Source organism: Aspergillus flavus, chromosome 2, assembly GCF_009017415.1.
Source record: "Aspergillus flavus chromosome 2, complete sequence".
Lineage (NCBI taxonomy): Eukaryota > Fungi > Ascomycota > Eurotiomycetes > Eurotiales > Aspergillaceae > Aspergillus > Aspergillus flavus.
Window position 1 is genome coordinate 247490 of NC_092409.1, and position 25329 is coordinate 272818.

Consider the following 25329-nt stretch of genomic DNA (forward strand, 5'->3'; position numbering starts at 1 on the left):
TTGTCTGTACCTCAGAGATTAATACTAACCGATCATCGGCTCGGAGTGTCTTCATTAGTTCTATTTTTAAATCATGAATGGGGAGCGGCAAAAGCCGATTGATTCAATTGGACTCGCTGTTGCGGTTCGGCTGTCAAACGGCTCCATTTCGCACGGCTGACGGCATTGCTAATGAATCCGAGGGGGTTGGCATTACGCAGACTGTCGGGATGAATTTTCATTCAAATCCTAAGGATAACAAACTGTCTTTGTAGGTTTCCTTTTATTCGGTAAAAGAACCCCGTTCAGGGGAAATTCCGGAGGAACGTTGTATAGGGCTGGCCTTCCAACGTGACCACCTAGCAGCTACCCCGCCGTACATTATTATATAAGAATATCTGAGCTGTGGCCACCATTTTAGATCCACTTCATGCAGCACACATACACCTAGTTTCTCTCTCTTTGTATCATTTTTCACAAGGGTGTGGCACTTGGCTCGTGTTAAGCGAAGAGAGTTTCGGGCATCAACGGCGGCTCATTCACAGCGGCCAGAACTATTCCCGAGACATCGAGGATTTGACTGTAGCGTGTACCTTTCCAGTCTGTGTCTAGGATTGGAACTTTAGTTTACCCTTTTCCTCTTTCGTTCTTTTCTGATCTCCCTCGTTTTTGTTGAATGTACAATTTTCTGCAGTCCGGAGTACCAGATGCAGCTTGCCCCTTCAATGCGAACCCGGACCCTGGAGGACGTTGGATGATATCTGTAACGACCAGCAGAATGGTTGTCAATACGCGCTCAACATTAACACGGATGTTTCATGAGTAGAGACTAGTCCTTCTTAAAAGGGCTAAATGATCAGCAGTCCTAGTAGAGACAGAGTTCGAGTCCATCAATTTTCAGTGGGCAATAGGATTTCGCGTCGCTTAGCTTAGCCAAATCCGATAATGTTTGAGACCGCAGATCATTGACTTTGCAGAGAACCTGAGTTCTGACGTGCGTGTCGCGACGTCGCTTAGGTCGGTCTCCAATCTAAGGGGTCCGAATTTTAACATGTCATATCACTTTTACTAACAATTAAACAGTAATCGACAGAGTCATTTCTCTTCCACATCACGCTGTTCCTCTCTCAACCTCCGTTGCTTTTCACGCAAGTCCGCCAAGCAGGGTGCTTTGAACAGACTTCTATTATACACGCCTTTAGCCGTGAGACAAGTCACCAATATCCACAATAACACTACACAGACGGAGAATATCTATTATCGCGTTAGCTGCAGATAACAAGGAAACCCATTTCTGGTTTAACGTACCGTTCCAAGCACCCGGAAGAAACGCGACGGCATCTCTCGGCCCAGCTGGCAAGTGCTGGTGGCATAGACTCCGAGAGGAAAAGTGAACGCCCACCAGCCTAGATTGAACGGAAATTTCCGGGTGCGAATGATAGACGCAACGGCGAAGAAAAGCCAGAGTAGTCCGAATGCCCATAATAAGAGTCCGATGAAAAAGCCAAGCATTTCGAATACGTCACCGGTCCCTGGTCGCAGGATGTCGGTTTTTGGAAAGATGTTTTGGGATACTTGGCCTAGCTTTTGGATTCTTTTATACAGTGTTAGTATGAAGGGGTTGTTGAAGATGGCACGAAGACATACCCATAGCTGCCTTGTCCGAGAGGTCCAAGAGGCAGGAACATGCTCACTAGTACCTCCCTTGGTGGTAACTTGTGTAGCAGCAGTCGCATGAGGAAAATTACTATTATCATCAGTGCAAGAGGTACCCCAACTCCCCACAGCACATAGCTGACGACGATCGTTCCGAGTGCATATTGGGGGTCTGGTAACACGTCCGCGACAATGGCGCCGGAGGCTGCGCACACAACGCATGACACAACGGGGAGAAGCCATGCTGCGCCCATTGCGGACAACGCGATATCGGATTTACGTGTCATCCTAACTGGGGTCAGTCTTGTAAGTCGCAATTATCTCCAACATAGTGGAAACTTCTCTTACATGATAAAAGGTAACACAAAGCACGTTAGCACAGAGAAAACGGCATCAGTGATCCACAACCCCCAGGCGAAGTAGCTCGCCCAGACTCCCCATGCCGGCACGCAGACAAAGCAGAACATGTTTATGATAGTGGCAAGGCCCATTGGGAAGGTCCCCAGAAACATTGATTGTGCTGGATGGGTGACCATAACTGGGAATATGTCGGGGTACATCAGATACCGAAGGGCCGTTATAAGCAGAAAGACAATAAATAACAGCACGTTAAAGGCAAATAGAACCACTGATATCCAGTAGAGCCATCTCCCATTATACGGCAGTGTGTTGAGCAGGATTGACGCGATCCCAGTTCCCATATTTGCGGAGAACCATCTATAGTTCAGTCAGTCATTGTCAATAACAAGATAGGCTTAGAGATAGCTCAGTTGAAACCTACGCCGGAGTAAAGTTCCGAACGACATAACGCCAGCCAGTCTCATGTTTTGAGATCTTGGGGTCTGTCCATGCTTGGCCTCCATTTGCTAAGCATCTTTGTGACGCTTTGTCTGTGGTGCCTTGGTCCATTGGCGCTACGGGAGAGAAATCTTGTCTACCATTGTAGAGTAGCTCCTAAATGGGATGCTTATAATCTTATTTCTTTTCAAACACTTCGGCAAACGGCAAGCCAGCAGTGAAGAAATTTCCATAAGGTAATGGCCTGCACTTGCGGGGACGTGCAGCTCTGCCGAGACAGAAACAACCTTCATTACCCTATATCCACGCATCCAACGCAACGTATATCGTTAGTCGGCCGAAAAAGGTCACTCAAATTGGTGAAAACTTGAGGAGTAATTGGTCGCCGATCCTTCAGTCCATAGTGTAGTCGGCGACCGCGCATTCCCGAGCGGCGACCCACATCCAACGGTTTAAGGCTTGAGGAACCAAAGATCCCTGGACGAGCAATCGGCGATTGACTTACTCCGCAAATACTTACATAAATGCCGCCACTCAGGGCTGCAGAAACATACGTCAGGTAGGATAGGGCTGATTCTCTTCAAGTAATGATGCATGTGTACCCCGACCGACCTTCTCGGTCGAGTGCTTGCCTGGCAAATGGTTCCCGTAAGTAGCCGTATATTAATGCCCTGACAGCAACATGGGTGCCTGCAATGGACATACGAAGTAGCTACCAAATCTGAAACTACAAAACGAAATCACTTCACGCAGATACCATCACTACTATGGAACCAACGGTCCATTCAATCTTCGAGAAACAAACATCCACCTGGCAGTATATTGTGGCATGCCCGGAAACGCGCGAAGCAGTCATTATCGACCCGGTACTGGACTATAGTCAGGAGCAGCTGACGATCAATACAACCTCCGCCGATAGCCTTCTAGATGTGATCAATTCACACAACTACAAAGTAGTCCGCCTCCTCGAGACCCACGCTCATGCCGATCATCTTACCGCAGCTTCTTACCTCCAATCACGACTACAGGCGCAGGGTGCCGACGTTCCTGTCTGCATAGGACGAAGGATTCGCCAGGTTCAAGACACCTTCGCTAAGCGATACGGTGTCCCCGCCGATGAACTAGACAATGCATTCGACCATCTACTGGAGGACAATGAGACCTTCCCGATTGGCAACCTCACAGCAAAAGTCCTACACTTGCCGGGCCATACCCCCGACCATGTGGGCTATCTAATTGGTAGTAATGTCTTCACAGGCGACTCTATATTCAACCCGGATGTTGGTAGTGCTCGCTGTGACTTTCCCAACGGAGATGCCGAGGCTTTATATCAATCCATGCAAAAGCTGCTCGAGCTTCCAGGGGAGTTTAAACTGTACACCGGACATGACTATCCGCCATCTACATCCTCAGTGAGTCGAGTGCCCATGCCTTTTGCGACTGTGAACGAGCAACGAGAGAGAAACAAACACGTGGCAGGGGGCCGGGAGGAGTTCGTTACATGGAGGAAGACCAGGGACTCGGGGCTAAGTGAGCCAAGACTACTTCATCAGGCTTTACAGATCAATATTCGCGGAGGAAAGTTGCCTCGGAGCCCCGATGGTAGCCGGAGGATTTTCCTGCAGGTTCCTGTTACATTGCCGGAGAGCTGGGCTTGATTCATATAATGGATGACCTTGTCGCTATGTATAATTAATTTGCAATCTCGGTCTTTTTGATGTCCCGACGTATTAGCGGTGTGGTTACATTTGTATACGAACACCTAGCATTCAGTGACACATTGTGGGGAGAAGGTCTAAATATATATTTGAGCCAAGGGGGTACCCCGGAGACAGTGATAGGGACTAACCGGCCAAGGCCACCATATTAGTTGAGTATCGAATGAATCAAGATATATCAGGATCGTTGGAATAAAACAGTACACCCATAACGCGGTGCTGTGCTGATATTGACGCTGTCAAGCCTGTCTTGGCAAAAGCAGTCGGCCTCAGGCAGAATTTTGAAAGTAGGGAGTGGAATGTGGTATGTGTAAACACTCAACAATGCGCACAAGTAAAATTCGGGATAACCAGGTTAACTAACGATAGATTATTTTCCAAGGAAGAAATTCTGTACACAAGGTAACGAAGTCTTTGACTAAATGTGCCTTACATAGCGATTGGATCTAGACCTAAGTGGGAGGGAGCCAATCTACGCACCAGGGCCACATCCAAGGTGTTTTCTACCCGGTTATATGTGCCTGATACTATATACTGTTCTAGAGGATTATTTCGAAGTTGTCATAAGAGAGGCGGCAATACCGTCACTGTTATTGGTGGATGGTAGGATAATCACGCGACCCCACGACATTTAATGAGACATCTCTTGCTCACACAGGCATCTTGAGTGATCTGCATGCTGTTTACCAAGGAGCAGCAAAGGTTGAAAGCAATAGAGAGAAAACATCTTCCAGGGAGCCGCCAACTCTCGAGTTCACACGTTAGGCAGAATAGAAGACCGTGTCTTTGACCTAACCGAGGTCAAGCAAAGCATAGCATCAGAGCCGATATTATACCGAAACCTAACCTTATTATTGCCGTTGCAAGCAATGATGGGAACTCATACTTACGCACCTCTCAATCCGAGTTCCAAACTTCTGGCTCTCGTATAAGGATTCAAGAGAAAAAAGAGAAGAAAGGGAATTAGAATGTGACGAGTGGTGGACCGAGGCACGCAAGGGACGATCGTGGATCTAACTTGAACTTGCCACTACGCGGAGCAACAATCACTCCGGCGGACAGGAGTAGGAGATGATTACGACACGCCCCAAAAGCTTTTATAATGTGCCATAGATAGAGAAAGATGCGCATATTCCAACGAACAGGACTGCTTTAGCTCTACAGCATATCAACAGCATCATGGCTTCGACCGCAGGCCGCTTATCAGCGGCAATTTCAAAGACCTCCGTCCTGTATGTGGCTTTCAAGTTTATTCCTCACCTTGACACAATACTGACGCCTCTATGAATATATAGACGCCCAAAGGGTCCGACCACTCAGGTCAAGTTTGGAGAACAGAAGGTCGATGTACCTAAAGGCGGTTACTACGACCGTTATCGCATGAACCCTAACCTGGACGAGGTAGCCCGCGACCCAGCCGTGGGACCCGACATCGACTTCTTCCGGAAGATCCCAAAGAAGCTGGTCGATTCGAGGGTCGGTCAGATATACGCGCCCAACTTCTACTATCGCACTAGGAGCGTCCAACTTATCTTACTCGCGCCCCTCGACCGCTTGCAGTCGAAGCTCCCGTCACCCTTGGAGCCCATCACAGCATTTCCCGGTTACGGTTTGGTCGCGTTGACGTTTTACTCATACCTCGTCTGCGACAACGACCCTTATAACGAAGTCTCGATCGCCATTGTCGTGCGACAACCGGGCAATAATAGTTACAGCACGACTCAACTGCTCAGCTCCGTATGGAACCGGACTTTCTACGGACACGTGTTGGCTCTACCCGTCGATACCGAGATCGCTCGAGTACGAGGTGTATACGGATACCAATTCCCCAAATGGCTTGCCAACATCAGTATGGAGATGGACGATCATAACATCAAGGCCGAGCTGACTGCGACCGATGGGACACCCGATTTGACGCTGGACGCACCCCTTCCGGCCCTGACGACCATCCCGTCCGAATCTTCGATCACGACCAACAATGCGATTAATAAGATTGACGGCAAATGGTACCAGGTGACAGTTCAGACAAATCCACTCCTAGCGGCACAGTCTATTCTCCCTGGGAACGTTACGCTCAATCGGAGTGAAGGTCCATTGAGTAAACTTCTCAACGAATTGGGCGTTTCGACTATCCTACGGATGGACACCATCAAGGATGCGCAGATGGTCTTGAATATGCCTACGCCCTTGAAGGCTTTTGATAACGTCAAGCTTTGAATATTATCTAGGGAGTGCTTGTATCAGAAATGTCGCATCATAGACCATATGCGACAACGATAATATGGTGCCTTTGGGGAGAATTAATAGCTTTCCATAGGAACTGTCTCTCGGGGAGTTGGGAATGATACATGATATATGGGATTCAACATTCTTCAAGTATCATTTCTTATGTTGTTGAGTATATACATATAGAGAACTTGAAATACATCGCCACTTAATATCATCCTCTCGTTGCTTTCCGTCTCTGGACATCTCTAAAACTAGCTAGGGCTCGTGGGATCCGGCTACATGATGTGTGTTCATGACCGGTTGAGGGCGGCGACGACTTTCTTCGCAGTCTCAGTAGCCGACCCAGGGTTCTGCCCAGTCACCAGATTGCCGTCGACGACGGTGTAGGAGACAAACGGCAGCGTGGCCTTCTTGTAGTGGGCGCCTCGCTTCTTCAGCTCTTCCTCGGCGTTGTAAGGCACGGACTTGTCTACACGGGCAAGCACTTCCTCGCACCAGGAGAACCCGGTCATCTCCTGTCCAGCGACTAGATAGGAACCGTCCGAACGCTTGGTGTTGAGCAAGCCACAGTAGCCGTGGCAGACGGAGGAGACGATACCACCCCGTTCGTAGATCTCTCGCGTGATGCGCTGCAGACCCTCGCTGTCCGGGAAATCGTACATCACCGCATGTCCGCCCGTGAAGTAGATGGCGTCAAAGTCAGCCGAATTGATCTGGTCGGGACTGGCAGTGTTCTCCAGCAGTGCCATCCGTGCCGGGTCAGCGTGCCACGCTTTCGCCGTCTTGTCGTAGTTGGGGAACTTCAGCGACCGCGGCTCCAGGGGACAAGGACCGCCTGCCGGGCTGACAATAGTTTGTTCGAATCCATGCTCCTCGAAGACGTGCCAGGCGTGCGTGAGCTCGGACAACCACAAGCCGGTCGGGTGGGACGGGTCGTCGTAGTGTCCGACATTGGTGACGACGTTCAAGATGCGCTTGACCATACTTGTCAACTAGTTGATTATATGCTGTACTCTGGAAATAATGGTTTTGCGCGGGTTCATCGCCATCAAGAAAATCCGACTGGCAGATCATACATAGGAGTGGTTAACTGGGCGAATAATCATCCCAACCTTATGATGCTTTGTCGGATAGTTTATTCCTCCGCCCCCGTCCGATCGACATTCAGTCATAGAGCTTAATTTGTGGGTTCGACTGGTGGGTCTACCAATTTTACTCGTCCCTTAAGAATCTTAACCAATAAATCTTCTCAAAACACGAACTGAGCATTCCCCCAGAGCTGGAGTTTAAGTTCTAAATCAAGTTCGTTATGGTGGAGTGGTTGCTATGGTTTACCATAGGCTATCCTGTAGCTAACAATACCCCAAAAACTCTTAAGAATAGTGACCACGACCTGTGTGGGAGGTCTTTTGGATGACCTGCATAACACCAAGTTTTGAATAACCGATGAGCAAATGTTTGATTAGACTTCCGAAACCCTCATTGTATAATGCATGGCACTACCGACGCAGAAATCCCGTAACCACCCCCCGAATCCGTCAAGGACCCTAGAAGTAGTCGTCGTCCATAATACCATTGATGACGGCATTCCATCCAGGAACGCAAGGGACATCAAATAGAGATGAGGTTGGGAAGAGACCGTGCTGAGTATCAGCAAAACACTCAAAGGACTGTTCAATTGGGTCGTCGAAGTAAACTGGGTTATTGATGGGCAAGTTCTTGTCTGTAGCTGAAGGGTTTTGACCGTGCTGTGTAATATTGCGATCCTGGCTTTGAAAATTGTCATTCGATGTGTTGACCTCGTTTGAGCCAAGATGAGGAGGCAAAGGGTCAGAGCCCGTAGGTGAGTGCTGAGCTAGTCGGGCAGACAAAGCCTGGGCTCGGAGTGAGCAGAGACATCTCCAGATGCTGCTATTGCCGATTGTGGCGCAAGAATTCGAAGACGGGTCAAAGTTAGTAGCGCGTTGCAGGATATCGTTAACTAGGTCCCAGACACGGTCGTTTTCTAGAGTGCGGCGACTCGTACAGAGACAGCGGAGAACGTAGGCCAGAGCATACCATTGGGTATAAGTTTTAAATAGCCACGTATATTGGCGGAAGGGCCCCGAGTCTTGCAGAAGGATATAACTACTTTCTAGGACATCGCGGGCAGCTTTGAACGACGGTCTTGTGGAGTAGTCAGGACCACTTCGTACCCGCGCTTGTTTTTCCTGGTATATTTCCTCCCGTATCAATAACAAGAATTCCATCTTCTTGCATGCTGTGATGTAATGTCGGTATGCGAGGTTGGAAAGATGATCTAGTGAATGTGAACTTGAAGAAAGTATATTGTCCAGCCAGTTCTTATAATCTTCAATGGTTCTGCGCTTGGCTGCAATATCATCCAGGGTATCTTTTGATCGTGTGCCCAGTATTGAGTGCAAAAGCCTAGTACCTTTGATTCCCTCGAGGGAGAAAGACATCTCAGTCCACCCCTCTGATTCTGTCGGCAACTCCTCCATGGTCAGGTAAAGTTGGTCGTCATTAACGTTTAGTGGAAGTCTTGGGCCATGGTTGAGTAGGTTATCTGTCAGCTCAAAGCCATGGTCCTCAGGTGACCGAGCATCTAGCATACAAAGGTGCCACCATACGCGCAGACGAAGCTCTGACTCAAACGGGGTTAAATTGAGCGAGGTACCGTCTCGATGCAAACCAATAGACTGCGCTAATCGAATTGCAATCCCATTAAGAACCCAGACACCACGTCCCGTTTCGTGAACGCGTAGACTAGTCTTTCAACAAGCGAGAGTTAGTGCTACCAGGTAATCACACGACAATTCAAGCCTAAAACCTACTAGGAAGATGGCTAGCGCTTGCAACGCCGGCATATCTGGTTGGTTTAACAACTCGGTTCCAACCAAGATGTTGCTCAGACCAGTTTTAAAGTGTTCGAGGAGCTGCACCCTGTTCAATGATAGGTCGGCAGCGTCTTGTTCATTCATACTTGTAAGTGCTGCAAAGTAAATGGCAAACGTAAGAGCCGACATAGATTTACCGGCATTCTTCGGATCTAATATGGTGGCAATTATAGCGGATTGTGCGGTCGGTATATGTAGAATCTTCGCGACTGGATCGACATTCTTCACATAAATCGCCCAAAGTTGTAATGCATCGCGTGGCTCTGGGTGAAGATGGTGCAGACCAGGGTCCAGGGGAGATATCGCAAGTCGATCCGAACCGTTCCCTGATACTCCCTGCTCAGCTGGTGAGACTGTAGGATGATCGGCAGAAGGGGGCCTCATATGTTCCTCGTCGTACAGAAGATCCTTAAGATTAGAATTGTTCACATAGTGCACACGTTGGCCATCGCCCAGCAACAGCTCCCAGGGTTTGGAGGGCCGATGTTCGAGTGCTGTCGGTGTTCTGGCCTTAGGCTTTGGAGGTACCGGATGGCTGCTACCTGGAGTATCTTGTCGGCCCTGGCTCTGTCGTATGTCTAACAGTATTTCCTCCAGTCGGTCCAATCTTTCCGTAATTCCTTGCAGACTCGTCACCCGGCGAGATCCGTCAACGGTGTCTTTGCTAGGGTACACACACGTCCAGCCCGCCCTGGCACAATTGGTACATGGGACCCCTCGGTCACATCGGACCTTGCGCCGGTGGCAGCACAAACACGATCTTGAACTAAGGCGCGGTGGGGGTGACCATCGAGCATCTTGGTGGGGGAGATGGCTTTTCTGCACTTTTGGCATATTTTCGCGAAGGCTGCCAGTCACGTCAGAACGAGAAATGAGAACGATGAGAGAGAGAGAGAGAGAGAGAGAGAGAGAGGAAGGAAGTTCGTAGATAATAGTATACAACAAGGAACATCTATTGATGTGGGACTACAAAGATAATGTAGAAGTTTCATTTGCCATCTCGGACTCTCGGTGCCGAAAAGTCCGCCGCGGAGCCATGATTTAATATACCCGATTCGAGGTTTGGATTGGCCATGGCTCACACAAATGCAAGATGAGTAGATGCCTCATCAAATCTCTGGAATCCTTGCCACAAGGGACCTGATCATAGCTAAATTGTTCATACAATATCATGCAGCTATGGCTTTTTTTCACGCACTTATGAAAAGTTCCCGTAAGTCAAATGTATCTAGTATTCACTTCTATAATTCTAGATTGATCTACGCCTCGCTTGTAGAGCTATCTATACATGGCTCCATCTAACCACAATCTTGTTTGTTCCCTTTAACCAACGAAAGCCGGATTAGCGCGCTCCCTTCTCATTACCGCCTCGGTATTTGGACCGGTAGAGTACCACCCTCAACATGACCAGGCAACCTCCCGCTCCCAAATACATCATTCCAGTGAATAGTTGGACTCGCAGGTAGGGTTTAGCGTTGGCCTCACTATCGCGAAGTTGTACAGCAATTGCCTCGGCGACCGTCGTTGGAGGGCAAATAACAAACCACAGAATGCCGAGGGCAGCAGAAAGATCCTCAATACCCACGACCTCTGCAGCGAGTGGCGCGGCAGCCGCAAATAGTGTCCCTGCGAATAATCCAACGGCAATGGCGAAGAAGTAGAGCACCCCGAGAGACTCTGCAAACACCCAGACAACTAGACACAGGATGCCTGCCAGAGCGGAAGCACCAGAAGCGACATTGATACGTCCAAGGTAATCACTTAGCAAACCAACACTGGGACGTCCTATTGCCTGCCCTAAATTGAGCAATGCGCTGGCGAGACTAGCTTGATCATGTGTGAAGCCAACCGCGACCGCGTAGCTTGACAAGCTGAATAACAGGGCTATGTATCCTAACGCACTCAAGAACGCCCAGAGTAGAAGGGTAAGATAGTCTAGTCTTCGAAGGAGCGCCCTGCTAAAGATTGGGGTATGTCGCATGTTAGACCGGGTAGAGGAAGGTACCCGAAGCAGGTTTGCGCAGACCAGATTGATGACAAAAGATATAATACCCAGGATGCGCATCGCCCATGGAAACCCTAACGTCGGGATCATATGCCCCACCGCAAGCGAATATATCAGGCCCCCTGTCCCGGACCCAGCTGCTGTGATCCCATTGACTAGACTGCGTCGTTTCGTGAACCAGTGAGAGACAATGCCCACGGACCCACAGAAACAAAAGCCCATTCCGATCCCAAAACAAACACCCTGTGAGAGAAAGAGTTGCCAATTCTTTCTCACAAACGATGTCGTGATGAGTGAAACGGTCTCGACAACCGTACCAATGTTGAGGACCAGTTGAGTGGAGATCCTCCTATCTAGGTACGTAGCGAGAGGAGATACAAGCGTGGCGCAAGAAATACTAAGACCACCGACAAACGCATACTCGAGTGCTGTTGTTCCGGGAAAGACATCGGAGGAGAGATAGTAAGAGAGGAATACTCCGTACGCCTAAAGCTGCTTCAGTTGGACTTCTCATTTTCAAGTTTCGTAATGTTTCTTACGCTGTTGATACCCCATGTGTGAGCATTCATGAGAAAAGTGCATACCACACACACCCAGCCATATCCTCCTTCGGGTATTGGCCGAGAGTCAACCTGTTGAGTTTCGGAGTCTGTCGGGTGCAGCGATGTAGTAAGAAACTCATCGCCAGCCCTTATACCTAGCTCAGGCTGAGGACCATAGTGCGGATTGTGGGCGATATCGTGCATTCTGGCAACGAGGTAATCGTCGGTTGCAGGGGGCGAGGGATGTTAGTTTTGATATTGGTAGTTTCCGAGATTTTCCGTAGTAAAAGCCAGCTAGTTGACGTTGAGTGAAGGTCGACTTCGTGTTGATCCTTTATGATAACTGATATCTATGCGAATCAACCATTGGGCTTCGGAAACCCGGCATCCTTCAGTTCCGGTAACCTTCATGGCACTTCGGCACCGATAGGCCGTATGGTTTTGATACTATCCAACATCCTCATATCGGCGCCGAATTGCCGAAAGAGGAACCCCTATTGGACGGAACACTGAGGACGTGTCCTGTATGCCTGCATAATTCAGCGGTTCTTTCTTTCCTTCTTTCCTTCTTTTCTTTTCTTTTTTTCTTTTCCCCTGCAAAAGACTTCTCGTAGGAGCTACTTTAGCTCATCGTAAAACCCTCAGACTGTGGAGGGAGAGCCTAACCCTATTAATAGCAAGGCAAGGATATGAAAACAGCGAAGTGAATGGCACTAGCACCGAGTGAGACATTCAACAATAGGATTCAAAGCAGCCTCATTGCCATTATAGGTGGATTGATATCAATTTCCACATAACTCCCTCAATCCTCATGGACCTTCCAGCACACATCGACTCGCTCGGGGATGAGCCAAGTTGACATCTGATCGTACATAATATATCCGATACAGAAATACTACAACCCCCATGATATACACCATGTACAAAGCGCTTCAATCTATTCCACATTATCCGCACTCCTTGCCTTTCCCGTGACTTATCTCTCCTATTATCCTTTAAGGTATATTAACCTGATTCAAAGATCCTACCTTGCATCGTCTACTAGCGCGATTAGCACGGAGACAATCGACAAGATCAAGAAGCTGGATGGTGATATTGTTGTCGAAGAACTTCAACAGTATGGGTCTGATTGGAAGTGTAGGTTTCCCCGGTTTATATGTCTAGCAAGAATCGAGTTCACGTATATGTTTATGAAATATGGATCTATGTGTCAAGTTAGATTCCTGTCATCCTATGTCCCCTCATGCCTTGCCGGCCGATAATCCTATCGCGGTAGCTCTGCAGAATTTTTACATGTTCAGTGACTCCATCACCCTCATGATAAGAGAGACCAATCGAAAGTAATAGAACCAAAACGCAACAATAATGAGAAATATTGTCTTCGCTCTTCACCTCACTTATATGAGAGCACGTGCCAGATTATGTGATAACATCGTCACGGGACTCCACGTATGGACTATCCCAATGATGTCATCAGGGACAACCTTCAACAGGACCAAAGACAAAGCTTGAAACAAGTACCTTCATAAATATCTATGCACCGTTTGTACACAGAATCAATTGTAACTTTTCTCAAACCAGGTACATAGTCTTAGCCATACACATACTTCGCCAATTATATATTTTTGCATCCACCCCTACCGCGGAAATGGCCGCAACATGCCCAAACTACTGCGGCATTGAAGATTATGGCATCATCGGGGATATGCACACCTGTGCCCTTGTGAGCAAGAATGGTGGTCTGGACTTTATGTGCTGGCCAGCGTTCGACTCCCCGTCTGTCTTCTGCCGCGTTTTGGACAATAACAAGGGTGGGCATTTCACCATCCGCCCGGCAGGAGATATCAAACCAATGAGCAAACAACGATACAGAGCGTGTACAAACGTCTTAGAAACGCGGTGGATCCATGAGGATGGGGTGATCACTCTATCTGACTATTTTCCTGTATTAAGCAAAAAGCCCTCCCATCCGGGGGATTCCGCGTCAGCCTGGTGCTCCTGTGATACGGCTGCTGATGGTGCTGAAGGGGCAGAATGTCGCTCGGGAGTGGTTAGGAAGGTTGAATGCGTTCGCGGACAGATGGACATGGTTGTTGAAGTCTTTCCTGCGTTTAATTATGCGCTTGAGCAGCATACCGGTCAGTGGGTAACTCGTGGCGATCCTGGCAATCGGCTGAATGAGTATCTATTCGAGAGTGCTACGCAGAGCCTGCAGCTCAGTGTTCTTACTAGCCCCGATCCATCTGGTGAAGGTTCGGGTAAGACCCCCAAAATCTCATTTGAGATCCAAGACAGACCGGGAATGAAAGGACCGGGTGTCTTTATGAAAATGACTATGCTAGAAGGACAGTCCGCGACGTTTGTGTTACACGACAGAGAAAAGACTCTTCCGGACGCGAGCTCCCTGGAATCCTACTTGCACATGATAGAGCACGATACCGCCGAATTTTGGGCAGCGTGGATCAATCAGTGCACCTTCCGAGGCCGCTACCGCGAGCAGGTGGAAAGAAGCCTGTTGATACTCAAACTGCTAACGTACAAGCCAACTGGTGCTATTGTTGCATCCCCCACCTTTTCCCTTCCGGAGAGCATCGGCGGACCACGAAACTGGGATTACCGGTACTCTTGGGTGCGTGATGCTGCGTTTGTCGTTTACGTTTTCCTCAAGAATGGATATCCGAAAGAGGCAGAGTCATATATCAATTTTATCTTCGATCGTGTTTTTCCACCGGCGAACAGCGAGCATCAGACCGACAGACCGTTCCTCCCAATCATGGTGACGATCCATGGAGAGCATGACATCCCCGAATCGGAGCTGGATCACCTAGAGGGATACATGGGTAGTAAGCCGGTACGAATCGGGAACGGAGCTGCCAGCCACACCCAGCTAGACATATTCGGAGAACTCATGGATAGCGTTTATCTTTACCATAAGCATGGTCGTCCCATTTCCTACGACCAGTGGCTTGCGGTGAGACGGATGATCAGCCACGTGATGGATGTACTTCATGAAACAGACAGATCGATCTGGGAGGTAAGAGGGCAGCCACAAAACTTCGTATATTCGAAGATAATGTTGTGGGTTGCATTGGACCGAGCATTGCGATTGGCAGAGAAACGCTCGAATTTACCATGTCCGGATCGGATTGAATGGCTACGTGCCCGAGATGATCTCTACGATGAGATAATGACGAAGGGGTACAACTTCAAAGACAACTATTTCTGCATGAGCTACGAAAGTCCAGACATCCTTGATGCAGCCGTTTTGATTGCGCCGCTTGTTTTCTTTATTGCCCCCAATGATCCTAGGTTTCTGAGCACGTTGAAGAGGGTCATGCTACCCCAAGCCAAGGGAGGACTATCAATGGCGAACATGGTCTCTAGATACGATCACACCAAGGTTGATGATGGTATGTTTCCCAGATCCACTGAATATTATAGATAGCATAACTAACCATTGAATTTCAGGGGTCGGAGGCCGCGAGGGCGCTTTCGTGATGGTCACCTTCTGGCTAGTCGAAGCCATGATGCGTGTTAGTATCCCATGCCTTGCAGCTTGTAGAAGTGGCTAACGAAACCAGGCCTCGAAGGCAATGTCTTACAACGTCGATGATCCGTTTTACCGGCAGCTGCGAAAGTTAGCGATCACGCATTTTGACAATATGCTTTCGTTCGCGAACCACCTGGGAATGTTCTCGGAAGAGGTGGCCATCTCTGGCGAGCAGATAGGTAACACTCCCCAGGCCTTTAGTCATCTGGCTTGTATTAGTGCAGCAATGAATCTGGGCGGAGGGGATTGAGGGCGCTTGTTTACTGTAATATGTGTACATTAGTAGCAAGGCCTGCTCTTTGTATGTACGGATTTACTTTGGGTAAATATGTGATTAGCATTACTGAGATTAAAATAAGCTCATACACATCAAACGAATCCAACTAAGGCTGGTAAGTCAAATATCCGACAGCAACAGACAATTTCGCCACATATCGATAAGTAAGAATAAAGGAATTCAAGTAGCCGTAACCACCGCATTTCCATCGGGCACCTTAGCATTATATTCCAACACCATCCGAACATCCTTGCCAGGCTCCAATTTAACGAACCACTTAACCTCGCCGTTCCTCATCATCACTGCCTTCCCCTTACCCCTATCCCTTTCGAGCGCCATGTCCACCTCACTACCTTCCTTCTCCAAGCCTTTGGGCTCTAGTACCTGGATCCTCATCTGTTCATTATCCTTGAGCGGAATCTGATCCGAAACGATCATATCAACCGCCGTACTCTTCGTATTCTTCACCCAGCAGCTCCGACGAAACACTGCAGCTTTTTCCTTACTGATATATCCAGTAGAGAGTTTCCGAACCGTTGGCTTGGCATATGTCACCAGAACATTGGGGTCAACCCCAAGGGAAATATTGAAGAAGTCATTCGGTACACAACTGGGCAGTGTAGACGTCCCCAGGAAGGTCCCATCAACGGATATACCAGTCTTTCCGCGCAGAATATTAACCGACGAGGTATTCTGGACCCGAGCACGAAGGAATGCAGCAGCCCGAATCTTCGGAACGATTACATGCGTGAGGGTCAATGACTGCAGAGTTGACTGGGCAATAAGGTGGCGCCGATGACTGGTGGAGGGAACCAGTGTGCGGAGACCAGAAAGTTCATACGTGGTGGTCAGCCCGTAGTTTTGTGGAACCGAATCCTGTCGCTCTAGGCTAGGCGATGCGATACTTTGAGTGTCATTGTCGCTGTCATCCGCTTCCTCATTCCCCTCTTCATCAGCATTAGTGCCCCATCCCAGTGCTCTCCGGGCTGAGGGGACCCATGAATGGCGAGAGTCCTGCCGTGGTGTGAACGATGCCGAGCGTGCCGCCCCTTGCCCACGCCTTGCTGCTGGAGCTTGTTGTGCCATAGCTTGTTGTTGCATAGCTTGTTGTTGCATAGCTTGTTGTTGCATAGCTTGTTGTTGCATCTGCTGCGCGTTTGGAGATGTGCCGGACTCTTGCGCACTTCGTGCGCTGGCCATAATATGTGCGCGAGCGCGTTTTTGGGCGTCAATGGCTGCCTGATACGGATCCTTGTTGGTCGCCATAGCGTTGGGATTTTTCTCAGCCGGGCTTCGCAGAACATCCTGCCATGAAATTGATTTAGGGTCCGAGATCGGGCAGGTTGTAACGTGCCAGGGCTGGAGAATGGGAATCGGTTCGTCAAGCCCTGAGAAGGCTGCATGCGACGTTGAAAGAGTGACCTTAGCGTCTTTCCAGGTCTCTGAACTTTTATTCTGGAAATCTGCGTTATAGACCAACGCTGCGGTGGACGCCGGGGTATTGATCTTCAAGTTATACCGAGGCACCCAGTTCGGACCAGGAACGATATACGTCAGGTTCATGGTAACTTCAATCGGCTGTCCACCATATGTAACATTCTCAGTTACCGAGCTGCGCCGACTAGACCCCGGAGTAGCCGACACGTGTCCATCAAGATAGACCTTGACCTGCCCGACAAGGTCCGTCCAAAACATTTTCTTCTCCTTAATATCCCGCTTCTGCTGAGCCCGTCGTTCCTGCCGTTCTCTCACGCGTTTCTCACGAGCCCGTCGAACCTCCTTCAACGCAGCCTGCTTGGCCTTAGTATGAGCCGACTCCAACCTCTCCCTCTTCCTCTTAATCCCCTCAAGCGCCTTCTCACCATCAGCAATCTTAACCTCCGTATCCCTCGCCCGATCCCCCTCCGTCTTCCTCTGCTGAAGATACATCTGCAGAAAATCATTCAACTTAGTTGGATCAGAAGTAGTCGAGTCAATACTCTTCCCATAGCCGACAAGAAAATGCAACACAAACAGAGACGCCGATTTATCATCCTGCGCTTTGGCAAGAGATGTGCTTAGGCTCTGCTCTTCTTTGAGAATAGCTTGGAGCTCTGAGTCATCGATATCAAGACCTTCTTCGTCGGTCGTCATATCCTGATCAATGTCACTTGCTTCGTCGACTGTCAGGTCGGGATAGACGTCATTGAATTTCTCTCGCCGGGGTACGACGTCTGTTTGCATGTCTGTTATTGTGGCTGGACCGGAGCCGTCGAGTTGGACGGAGTCTAGGTCCACGTTGGGGTCTAGACCGAGGATTGTGATTGCATTTTGGCCTGGCTAGTACATCTCTTAGTATGTGGTAGGAGGTGCTATAAGGTATATGTCTTACATGAATCGTCGTGTGGATCTCACGGGTGATCGTTGCCCTCTGGGGGGTGATTACGACTGATTTGGTGGGGAGGTTGGAGATTTGGATCTCCGATTGATGGATATCAGTCATGCTTGCGAGGGAAACAGAACATAGGTATAAAAAGGGTCAATAAAGGTTATGAATAGCGGAACACAAGTAAGAGAAATAGTCAAGACACAGTTCGAGAATGATCAACCTAAGTGCTGGGGGTACGGGGGCTTTAAATAAACAAAACGCAAGGCATCTACGGTGAGAGCCTTAGCATTGCGTTGCACAACGTTGCACAACCTTACTAATCATTTTCACAATCACACGTGATTTGTATAACAAAATAGATTTGGGGTTGACTTGGCCAATGAATGAGGCTGGCGCATGACTGGAGAAAAAGGGAAATGTCTTCTCTGGAAGGTGAATATTTCTGGGAAAAGCAAGGAGAACCGGCAATGTGCCGGTATTTGTCTATGTCCAGGGCAGCTTAGAGTCTTTGTGCAGTCTTTCTGCGATTTTCGTTCAAGCTTCAAATAAATACTTCTTGAAATATATATTGTGCTGATCTCAGCTCGTTATCATGACAAGATGGAGCAGTAGCGAAGGCACACCCAGAAAAGAAATAGTATTAAAAAAAAAAAAAAAAAAAAAAAATAGAAAATTAAGAAAAGAGAACAGAGCTGCATTTACTAATGATAACTAAATAAGCCATACTTGGCGTTTTTCGACACCTCTTGAAACCAAGGTATTTGCATAGGTGGCGTGGAATCATGCCTTATCTGGATTCTCTTCTCTCAAACCGGGATAACCATGTGCATAATGTTCTTAAAGTCTCATCGGAGGGGAACATTGCACCTCCATCAGGGCTCCAGAACGACAGTTTCCAACTATTTCAAGAAGAAGATTTCCTTGTTGTGTATCCATTCCTCCTTGGTATCAAAGACCTCCCCTTCCATAATGCCGTCGACAACACTGGGCCCAACATACTTCCAATGCACGCCATCCTCATGCCGAGAAAGCACTTGCGGGAGCGTCCCTCCCAGGAAGACACACACCGTGTCTCCGGGCTTGGTGTGACATGGCACGATCGCCATACGGCCATTTGTGGTAAGTGCGAAACTTCTACCAGGCCATCGAATCATTATGAGATTTAGATAGGCCCGCCAGAACCGATGCTGATCGAGAAAGTATTCGGCCGTGTCTAAGTTGACAGGGACTGGATCGGCATCACCTTCATGCTCTTTGTTTGCAGCAAGGTGCTCTAGGAATGACACAAAGCCATCTAGGACATCGCCGTCTGGGCGACCAGAGAACTGGGGTGACTTAAGCCAGCCACACTGGCCGATTAGAACGCCTAGGAGGCGTTCGTGGCGGTCGGCGCCGTCGGAGATGTGAGCCGAACAGGCTTTGATGGCTCTCAAGATTCGACGTGCGTCCAGGACGTTCGTGCTCCCGTGAAAGACTGGGCTGAAGGGAACAATCTCTTGGACCGTATCTGCGGAAATGCCAGCAATACACAGAATTCCCTCACTATCATCACTAGGTTCAAGGCATAACCTACCTGAGGATGACGAGGGGGAGATTGCAGCTGGCCTCCCAGCGTGACAGCCTATGATGGGCAGATAACTGTAATTCCAACCACTGCCCCAAGGGGGACACCAAGAAGGGATATTTTTTTGGCCTGCATTTGGAGGGAACCGTAAGGACGGCCAATCACTGAGCCTCTCCAAGCATTGGCGGAAAAACCTGGCGTGAATGATGCCATAGTTCCGCTTAATCTCGTCAGAGTAATCCACCACCATCTGGTCCCGCAGGGCGTCCGGCAGCATGTCGCGAACCGCATAGACATAGTCTACCTTTACGGATGCACCCTGACTCTGCATGATGTCCATTGTGGCTTGGAGACCAGTGATCTCCTTCTCATCGTCCTCTAAGCTGTCTTTCAAACGGCGTGAATTGCGGATAAGTCTGATCCCGTTTGTCGACCGGCTTACTCGATCCTCACCCATCGCCTTAATATGCAACCCGGCGATATTGCTCACGAAGAAGGATTTGGACGTGGCAATGGCAAAGTTTACCACAACGTGCCATTCAATCTGCTGTAGACCGCATAGAAACACACACGCGCGCGCCAGGACCACCTCTTGAACAATCCAGAGTCGCTGGAACCACGCCCGACTGTAAAGCAACAATGCGGCGCACCAAAGCGGATCGTCGGGATGTGGAAGCCCCTGCGCTACGATATCATCTGTGCTCAGCGGTCTCCATCCCCCTTCGCTGTCCTTCAACGACCAGATCTTTTCGGTAAGCTCGGGCAACAGCGCACAGGCCAGATCGCTCTGGTCCGCTGCATCCCCCAGCCAGATCAGAACCTGATCCGCGCAGGAGTAGAGCTCACCCATTCCCGCGACCTGGTGCGCCTTCTCCTCTGCGTCGGTTTGATTGATGCAGATGGCATCCACCCATATCCATCCTCCACCAGAATGTGCGTGGATGCCGCGCAGTGCTTGACCTAGAGTCCGAGAGATACGGAAACGCGCACCGTTACATAGACTCTCTTCCATTTCCGGCGAGGTGCCCCATGCGTACGACAGGGCCTCATACCCCGGGGCCTCATAGATGGAGAATGCCTCCAGGCTGAATTTAATCTGGGGATGTACCTCGAGAATCTTGAGGACGCGGAAGTCATCGGGTGCGATGGGTGAATAGACGTAGGAGGGTATCTGTTCATCCATATCATGTTCCATATTTTAGTGGGGTAGGTAGAAAAAGATGTTATGCGATAATCCCACCGTCAGACAGGTGCTGATAAGCATTATAGTGGACGTTTCACTTGGCGTCACGCGAGAGAATAGCGTGAGGCGATGTTGGCCCAGTTAAACCTCTTCAAGAATACGAATGAACTAGTCTAACTAGTCAAGGCTTAGTGGTGTACGTCTTAACTGTGCCGAGCGGTTTACGGCCCCAGCTTACGTGTTTTATTCTCTCTCTTTGTTTTCAATGACACTTATTATATTAGCTATGGACCCAAGCCTGACTTGAAAAGCTCTCCATATCTATTTGTAATAAGTCCAGTGCATTACAATGTCTACTTGCCTGGGGTGGGCTTCCTGCCATGATGTAATCCTGGAATAGTAGATAATCCACCAGCCTGATATTATAGGACTGCATGGGGTGTCCGATTCATCTAAAGATTGAGCTTTTTCAACAGGTGCGACCTAATAACCTAGTTCCTATCCGAGGTAAGCCTTTACATAGCTAGGGACTCTAATAGCCGTCTTAGATACGTATGTTGATAAGAGGACGTAGCGCTAGGGAGGTCCATAAAGCGCACTCCGAGACTTTCTCTACCACCTAAGCTCCATAAAGGCTGCAGCTCGTCCTCCACCCCTTCTTGGCGGCCAAAACACAAGACCCTTGTCTAATTCTTCGCGGGTAAAGCTCCTGGTGTGCACGTATGTCCACCCAGGCGCTGAAACGCATGGCGAACGCGGTGGCCGATCGGTATCCCAGATTGGGTGCAGATTTACCAGCCCATCAACTTCCTGCACATCCTGTTCCTCTTGTGCTATATCATCTGGATGGTAGTTTCGAGGGGTTTGTTTGGCGGCAGGGGCCTTAGGAAACAATGATCACCTGACTGGTGTGTAGCATATCATGATCATGAAACCAACTTGTATCTGGGAAGCTATCTGGACGCCAATAATGGAGTATATAAGTACAAGGATGGAGGGCAATTGAAGAAAGGGACGAGAAAGCCGTGCCAGACGCATCTGTACTTGTAGTTGTAGAAGCATGACATTGTGTGATCAGCAAATTCACGACAACACTCAATAAGATAGACATTCTTTCCATGACTCCCATTCACCGTCTATCCCATTTGGGCGTGTACGGAATTCCACATCGACCCTGCGAGTTCCCTGAGCGACGTCAAAGCCAATCGCGTGTATCCTGCGGAATTCAGGCACACCATCAATCTTAACATTCAAGCCCAGCTCTTCGATATCCTTTGCTCTCCGTGCTACCGAAGCCACGACCGGACCTTCCCAAACTCCTTTGTCATTTGGCATTGAAGCCAGCATGTCAATCGCGTTCTGGCGAAGCGACGTAACCCGACACTTAGTGGCAATCATGTATAGAGGCTGAACAACACCCATGTCCACGGGGACCCCTAGCATGCTCCCTGCAGGTCGACTATGCCACCACGACACTAGCCTTTTTGCGCATTGTATCATATGATTAAAATTGGGCAAAAACCGATCATAAATCATTTCCTCGGCGTAGAGACATGTTGAGGCGGTTATGATGGCCATGTGATACTGGATCAATAGTAGACACACCTGTGGAGTCATCCGAGGATCTCCTTGTGCCTTCTGACAGGAATAAGAGTAGTGGAACGCCGAGTTCCATTGCTCCAGACGCTCTAGCAATAATTGCGCTTCTGCAAGTATCTCTAGGGGAATACCATCCGGCTGTTTGTAGCGATACGGTGCAGCCGCCCTGCGTGAGAGAAACATGACATTGCCATACTCTGCATTAAACTTTTGTTCGGCTTCTCCGAACGTGTTGAATATGTATGGGATTGGCTTTGTCTCCTCGACGAGAAGAACAGGCGCACGTGCACCGACATGTATTGCCGCTTGTAGGTCAAGTTTTACATAGGCCTCTTTGATATCACTGTCGATTTCCCCTGACAGGGCAATACATTGGTTAGCACGACCGACGTTCGCGGCCAAGGGTACCAACATACCTCTACCCAGGACTCGTGACATCTGAACAATATTCAGACACCGGTCCAGGTGGCTTAAAGCACTTAGATGATCTTTAATTAGGACCTCGAACCAGATACAGATGATTCCACATAGCAACGCAGTTTCAACTGATTGCCTATCACTATGAGACAGCAGCGCTCGCACAGAAGACAAGGCTTTCCCGTATTTCTTCAACGCGAGCTTATATCTAGCATTTCCACACTGAGAAGCGAGGAGACAACTTGTGGAGTGATGCTTAGAATTGGCCTCTAGCATAAGCACACTGATCGCAATGGCACATTCCCGAACAGCAACATCACCAAGTACCCCTTGAATCATTAGAGCCCGCCAAGCAGGTATATTGGATTGGGCTGGGGAGCTGAATGCAATGCGCTCTAGAAAATATCCAACATATCGAGCTTCTTGATCATTTTCGTATACTAATCTTGCTGGTGATTTCTTCATTGTCGAAACTGTCAACACATGTGCGAAAGAGACCGTTACACTCGTCGCGGCTTTCGAAGGCCCGTCGCAGCGACGCCCTGTGGAGGTGCACCGCTTACAGGCTGGCCACGACTCGTCACATCGGATTCTGCGAGCCCTTCGACCATGTCAGCATCTACATGCGAGGGCTTGAGCAAGGGGGAGGTCCGTACTTGCAGGTGCGGCAACCAGTCCGGGATTTGGTGTGTGATTTTCGTGCCATTTCCGTGACTCTGGCTAATAGAAAGGGAATAGTTTGGTTTCTTATCACCAGATGTTGCCGCGTGGTTGGCAGTTTTGCATCAAGCTTCTGTTCTGAATTTTGCTAGCTTTTTGATTATACGAGAAAGGAACCTTAACAAATATCCAAGCTGCCTTGTGGACTCGTTTCCTTCCTTCACACGCCCTTCGGGAACAATATTCTTGGCATCCAACATCACCATGGACTTTCCCCATTCTGGAAGCTGAATACGATGTAGCCAATCGTTATAACAGATGGAGGACTTGGCATACTATGATTCAATTAGGCTGGTTCTAGCGCGAAGCTAGGGTACCACAAATGCAGCGTTAGGGCGCACTACAGCTAAAATTAGTTGATATACGAAGACACTCCTCGACTTATTGCAGAAGCCGAGACATTCCCCCTGGTATCGAGTAACTAATTGAACTACTCCGAGTAAGGTCGTCATAAAAGCACCATTGTCTGTCCTCCAAACTGAAACATGCCTTATCAAGGGTGAACTTCAAATCCATCTAGCCAACGACCCACCCCGGCGCTGTACTAAGGCTTGCCCGAGTTTGATATGGCAGTCAACACCAGGTCATCGCTCTCTCTTGATTTGGCCGAAGGCGAGACGAGCTCCTTCCAATCCCCAACGAGAGAGTATCCCGGATGAAACGCACTCATGCATGCACAGGCAATAACCATCATAGCCCCTTCGAGAATCATGAATGCCACTTCGTCATTCGCCAGGTCGCTACTAAACCCACCATTTAATTCGGCGACGCGAAAGATTGACCGTATGAATATTGTAAGTGTTGCTATGGCCAAGCCTAATATATTCATTAGATTTTTATGAGCAGCATACTAGAGCTATTTCGGGGAATCTCACCTATGAGAAAACCTTTCCATTTCCAATCCCCATCGACCGGTTGAGGAACCACCCGGACATGGCGCTTCAGTCTCCATACATAGTCGCCGCAGAGGATCATAAACGATCCTAGCGCTACTACCTGGCTTGCTAAGCCGGCAATCATAATGTTGATGCCTGTCTGGCGTAGTCCGTCTTGTTCTTGGCCAGCTGTGGCTGTGATGGCGCCGCCAGCGGCTTGCAGGACGAGGCAAATCAAGTCACAGGTTATGAAGATTCGCGCATAAGTCTTAGGTCTTATTCTGGACATGCTAGCACCGTAGACGACAATCACTCGTGCGAAACATATGTAAATGGCGGCCGTTATGAAAGCTGGTCCGATGGTGAGACAGATGAGGTATCTGTCAGAGTTAGTCAATCACGGGTATTTATATTTGAGTAGCTTGGCTCACTGTAAGAAGGCGGAAAAATTGAATGGATTGGAGTGCAGCATCAGTCGTCCTCCGTAGCCGATGATCTCGAGGAGTATTCCACCGGACATGGCGGCTAGGTAACTCCAGGTACGATAACGAATTCCGCAAAATACCTGAGCCAGAAACATTGGGACGAATAGAGCAAGGTAGAAAGCATTTCCTGGTAGACTGGGAATGTATCGAATAAGGGCCCAGTCAAGGGGACATGTCTGAAGGGTACATGGTGCGGTGATAATGCTCGGTGTGGGAGGTTGGCTTGTGGTTGACATAGTGATTTCCTGGCACAGTGATTCAATGGGAGAGATTTGAACCCTTCATCACTTGCTACAGCTGGTCTTTATATAGGGAAAACGCATCATTATTATCTCCTCTAAGTAGCGGGAAACACATGCTGTATACCAAATCCAGGTAAGACATGCCAAGCTCAGTATTCGTATCCGCTACAGGAGGCCCCGTCTCCACATGGGTTGGGGTTACATCATGCAGCAGATCGAAGCTTG

General features: G+C 48.9%; 12 protein-coding genes across 12 annotated transcripts; 4 read left to right on the top strand and 8 right to left on the bottom strand.

Moving 5' to 3' along the window:
- Window positions 1-77: 77 nt before the first annotated feature.
- On the top strand, window positions 78-737 carry F9C07_9470 (uncharacterized protein; the record flags this gene model as incomplete). The annotated part of the gene is made up of 2 exons (XM_071511909.1): window positions 78-250; window positions 674-737. 2 exons carry the CDS (start codon window positions 78-80, stop codon window positions 735-737), a joined length of 237 nt encoding a protein of 78 aa, XP_071363453.1.
- A 337-nt stretch (window positions 738-1074) lies between these two features.
- On the bottom strand, window positions 1075-2544 carry F9C07_2224872 (sulfite efflux pump SSU1; the record flags this gene model as incomplete). The annotated part of the gene is made up of 5 exons (XM_041289488.1): window positions 1075-1233; window positions 1288-1573; window positions 1627-1923; window positions 1984-2352; window positions 2417-2544. The coding sequence occupies 5 exons, from the start codon at window positions 2542-2544 to the stop codon at window positions 1075-1077; spliced, it is 1239 nt and encodes a 412-aa protein (XP_041141932.1).
- Window positions 2545-3200: 656 nt separating this feature from the next.
- Window positions 3201-4091, top strand: F9C07_9472 (uncharacterized protein; the record flags this gene model as incomplete). Its single annotated transcript, XM_041284627.1, has 1 exon — window positions 3201-4091. One exon carries the CDS (start codon window positions 3201-3203, stop codon window positions 4089-4091), a length of 891 nt encoding a protein of 296 aa, XP_041141933.1.
- Window positions 4092-5330: 1239 nt separating this feature from the next.
- Window positions 5331-6368, top strand: F9C07_9473 (uncharacterized protein; the record flags this gene model as incomplete). Its single annotated transcript, XM_041289482.1, has 2 exons — window positions 5331-5383; window positions 5447-6368. 2 exons carry the CDS (start codon window positions 5331-5333, stop codon window positions 6366-6368), a joined length of 975 nt encoding a protein of 324 aa, XP_041141934.1.
- A 210-nt stretch (window positions 6369-6578) lies between these two features.
- On the bottom strand, window positions 6579-10074 carry F9C07_2078108 (uncharacterized protein; the record flags this gene model as incomplete). The annotated part of the gene is made up of 3 exons (XM_041289489.2): window positions 6579-9151; window positions 9215-9941; window positions 10010-10074. The coding sequence occupies 3 exons, from the start codon at window positions 10072-10074 to the stop codon at window positions 7928-7930; spliced, it is 2016 nt and encodes a 671-aa protein (XP_041141936.1). The 3' UTR covers window positions 6579-7927.
- Window positions 6671-7363, bottom strand: F9C07_9474 (putative intracellular protease/amidase; the record flags this gene model as incomplete). The annotated part of the gene is made up of 1 exon (XM_041284634.1): window positions 6671-7363. The coding sequence occupies one exon, from the start codon at window positions 7361-7363 to the stop codon at window positions 6671-6673; it is 693 nt and encodes a 230-aa protein (XP_041141935.1).
- Window positions 10075-10159: 85 nt separating the features above from the next.
- On the bottom strand, window positions 10160-13282 carry F9C07_2276714 (major facilitator superfamily domain-containing protein). Its single transcript, XM_041289490.2, has 2 exons — window positions 11822-13282; window positions 10160-11768 (listed from the first exon to the last, which is right to left on the bottom strand). The coding sequence occupies exons 1-2, from the start codon at window positions 12026-12028 to the stop codon at window positions 10620-10622; spliced, it is 1356 nt and encodes a 451-aa protein (XP_041141937.1). The 5' UTR covers window positions 12029-13282; the 3' UTR covers window positions 10160-10619.
- F9C07_2276715 (putative glycosyl hydrolase) lies at window positions 13283-15730 on the top strand. Its single transcript, XM_041289483.2, has 3 exons — window positions 13283-15234; window positions 15293-15357; window positions 15406-15730. Exons 1-3 carry the CDS (start codon window positions 13473-13475, stop codon window positions 15622-15624), a joined length of 2046 nt encoding a protein of 681 aa, XP_041141938.1. The 5' UTR covers window positions 13283-13472; the 3' UTR covers window positions 15625-15730.
- F9C07_2276716 (uncharacterized protein) lies at window positions 15731-18255 on the bottom strand. The gene is made up of 2 exons (XM_041289469.2): window positions 18023-18255; window positions 15731-17970 (listed from the first exon to the last, which is right to left on the bottom strand). Exons 1-2 carry the CDS (start codon window positions 18131-18133, stop codon window positions 15832-15834), a joined length of 2250 nt encoding a protein of 749 aa, XP_041141939.1. The 5' UTR covers window positions 18134-18255; the 3' UTR covers window positions 15731-15831.
- A 437-nt stretch (window positions 18256-18692) lies between these two features.
- Window positions 18693-20905, bottom strand: F9C07_2276717 (heterokaryon incompatibility protein-domain-containing protein). Its single transcript, XM_041284635.2, has one exon. It carries the CDS (start codon window positions 20776-20778, stop codon window positions 18919-18921), a length of 1860 nt encoding a protein of 619 aa, XP_041141940.1. The 5' UTR covers window positions 20779-20905; the 3' UTR covers window positions 18693-18918.
- F9C07_2125124 (Zn(II)2Cys6 transcription factor) lies at window positions 20906-23691 on the bottom strand. The gene is made up of 3 exons (XM_071509079.1): window positions 23439-23691; window positions 22782-23383; window positions 20906-22721 (listed from the first exon to the last, which is right to left on the bottom strand). The coding sequence occupies exons 1-3, from the start codon at window positions 23486-23488 to the stop codon at window positions 21862-21864; spliced, it is 1512 nt and encodes a 503-aa protein (XP_071363454.1). The 5' UTR covers window positions 23489-23691; the 3' UTR covers window positions 20906-21861.
- A 355-nt stretch (window positions 23692-24046) lies between these two features.
- Window positions 24047-25098, bottom strand: F9C07_9481 (putative RTA1 domain protein; the record flags this gene model as incomplete). Its single annotated transcript, XM_041284637.2, has 3 exons — window positions 24047-24318; window positions 24378-24757; window positions 24809-25098. The coding sequence occupies 3 exons, from the start codon at window positions 25096-25098 to the stop codon at window positions 24047-24049; spliced, it is 942 nt and encodes a 313-aa protein (XP_041141943.2).
- Between the last annotated feature and the right edge of the window lie 231 nt (window positions 25099-25329).

Coding starts and splice junctions, on each gene's coding strand:
- F9C07_2125124 (XM_071509079.1), bottom strand. CDS start 23,488: ATGGCACGAAAATCACACACCAAATCCCGGACTGGTTGCCGCACCTGC. Junction 23,384..23,438: donor ACTGGTTGCCGCACCTGCAA/GTACGGACCTCC, acceptor ACATGGTCGAAG/GGCTCGCAGAATCCGATGTG. Junction 22,722..22,781: donor GTCACGAGTCCTGGGTAGAG/GTATGTTGGTAC, acceptor TTGCCCTGTCAG/GGGAAATCGACAGTGATATC.
- F9C07_2276717 (XM_041284635.2), bottom strand. CDS start 20,778: ATGGAACATGATATGGATGAACAGATACCCTCCTACGTCTATTCACCC.
- F9C07_2276716 (XM_041289469.2), bottom strand. CDS start 18,133: ATGACTGATATCCATCAATCGGAGATCCAAATCTCCAACCTCCCCACC. Junction 17,971..18,022: donor AGATCCACACGACGATTCAT/GTAAGACATATA, acceptor GAGATGTACTAG/CCAGGCCAAAATGCAATCAC.
- F9C07_2276714 (XM_041289490.2), bottom strand. CDS start 12,028: ATGCACGATATCGCCCACAATCCGCACTATGGTCCTCAGCCTGAGCTA. Junction 11,769..11,821: donor ACACATGGGGTATCAACAGC/GTAAGAAACATT, acceptor AAGCAGCTTTAG/GCGTACGGAGTATTCCTCTC.
- F9C07_2276715 (XM_041289483.2), top strand. CDS start 13,473: ATGGCCGCAACATGCCCAAACTACTGCGGCATTGAAGATTATGGCATC. Junction 15,235..15,292: donor TCACACCAAGGTTGATGATG/GTATGTTTCCCA, acceptor ATTGAATTTCAG/GGGTCGGAGGCCGCGAGGGC. Junction 15,358..15,405: donor TAGTCGAAGCCATGATGCGT/GTTAGTATCCCA, acceptor TAACGAAACCAG/GCCTCGAAGGCAATGTCTTA.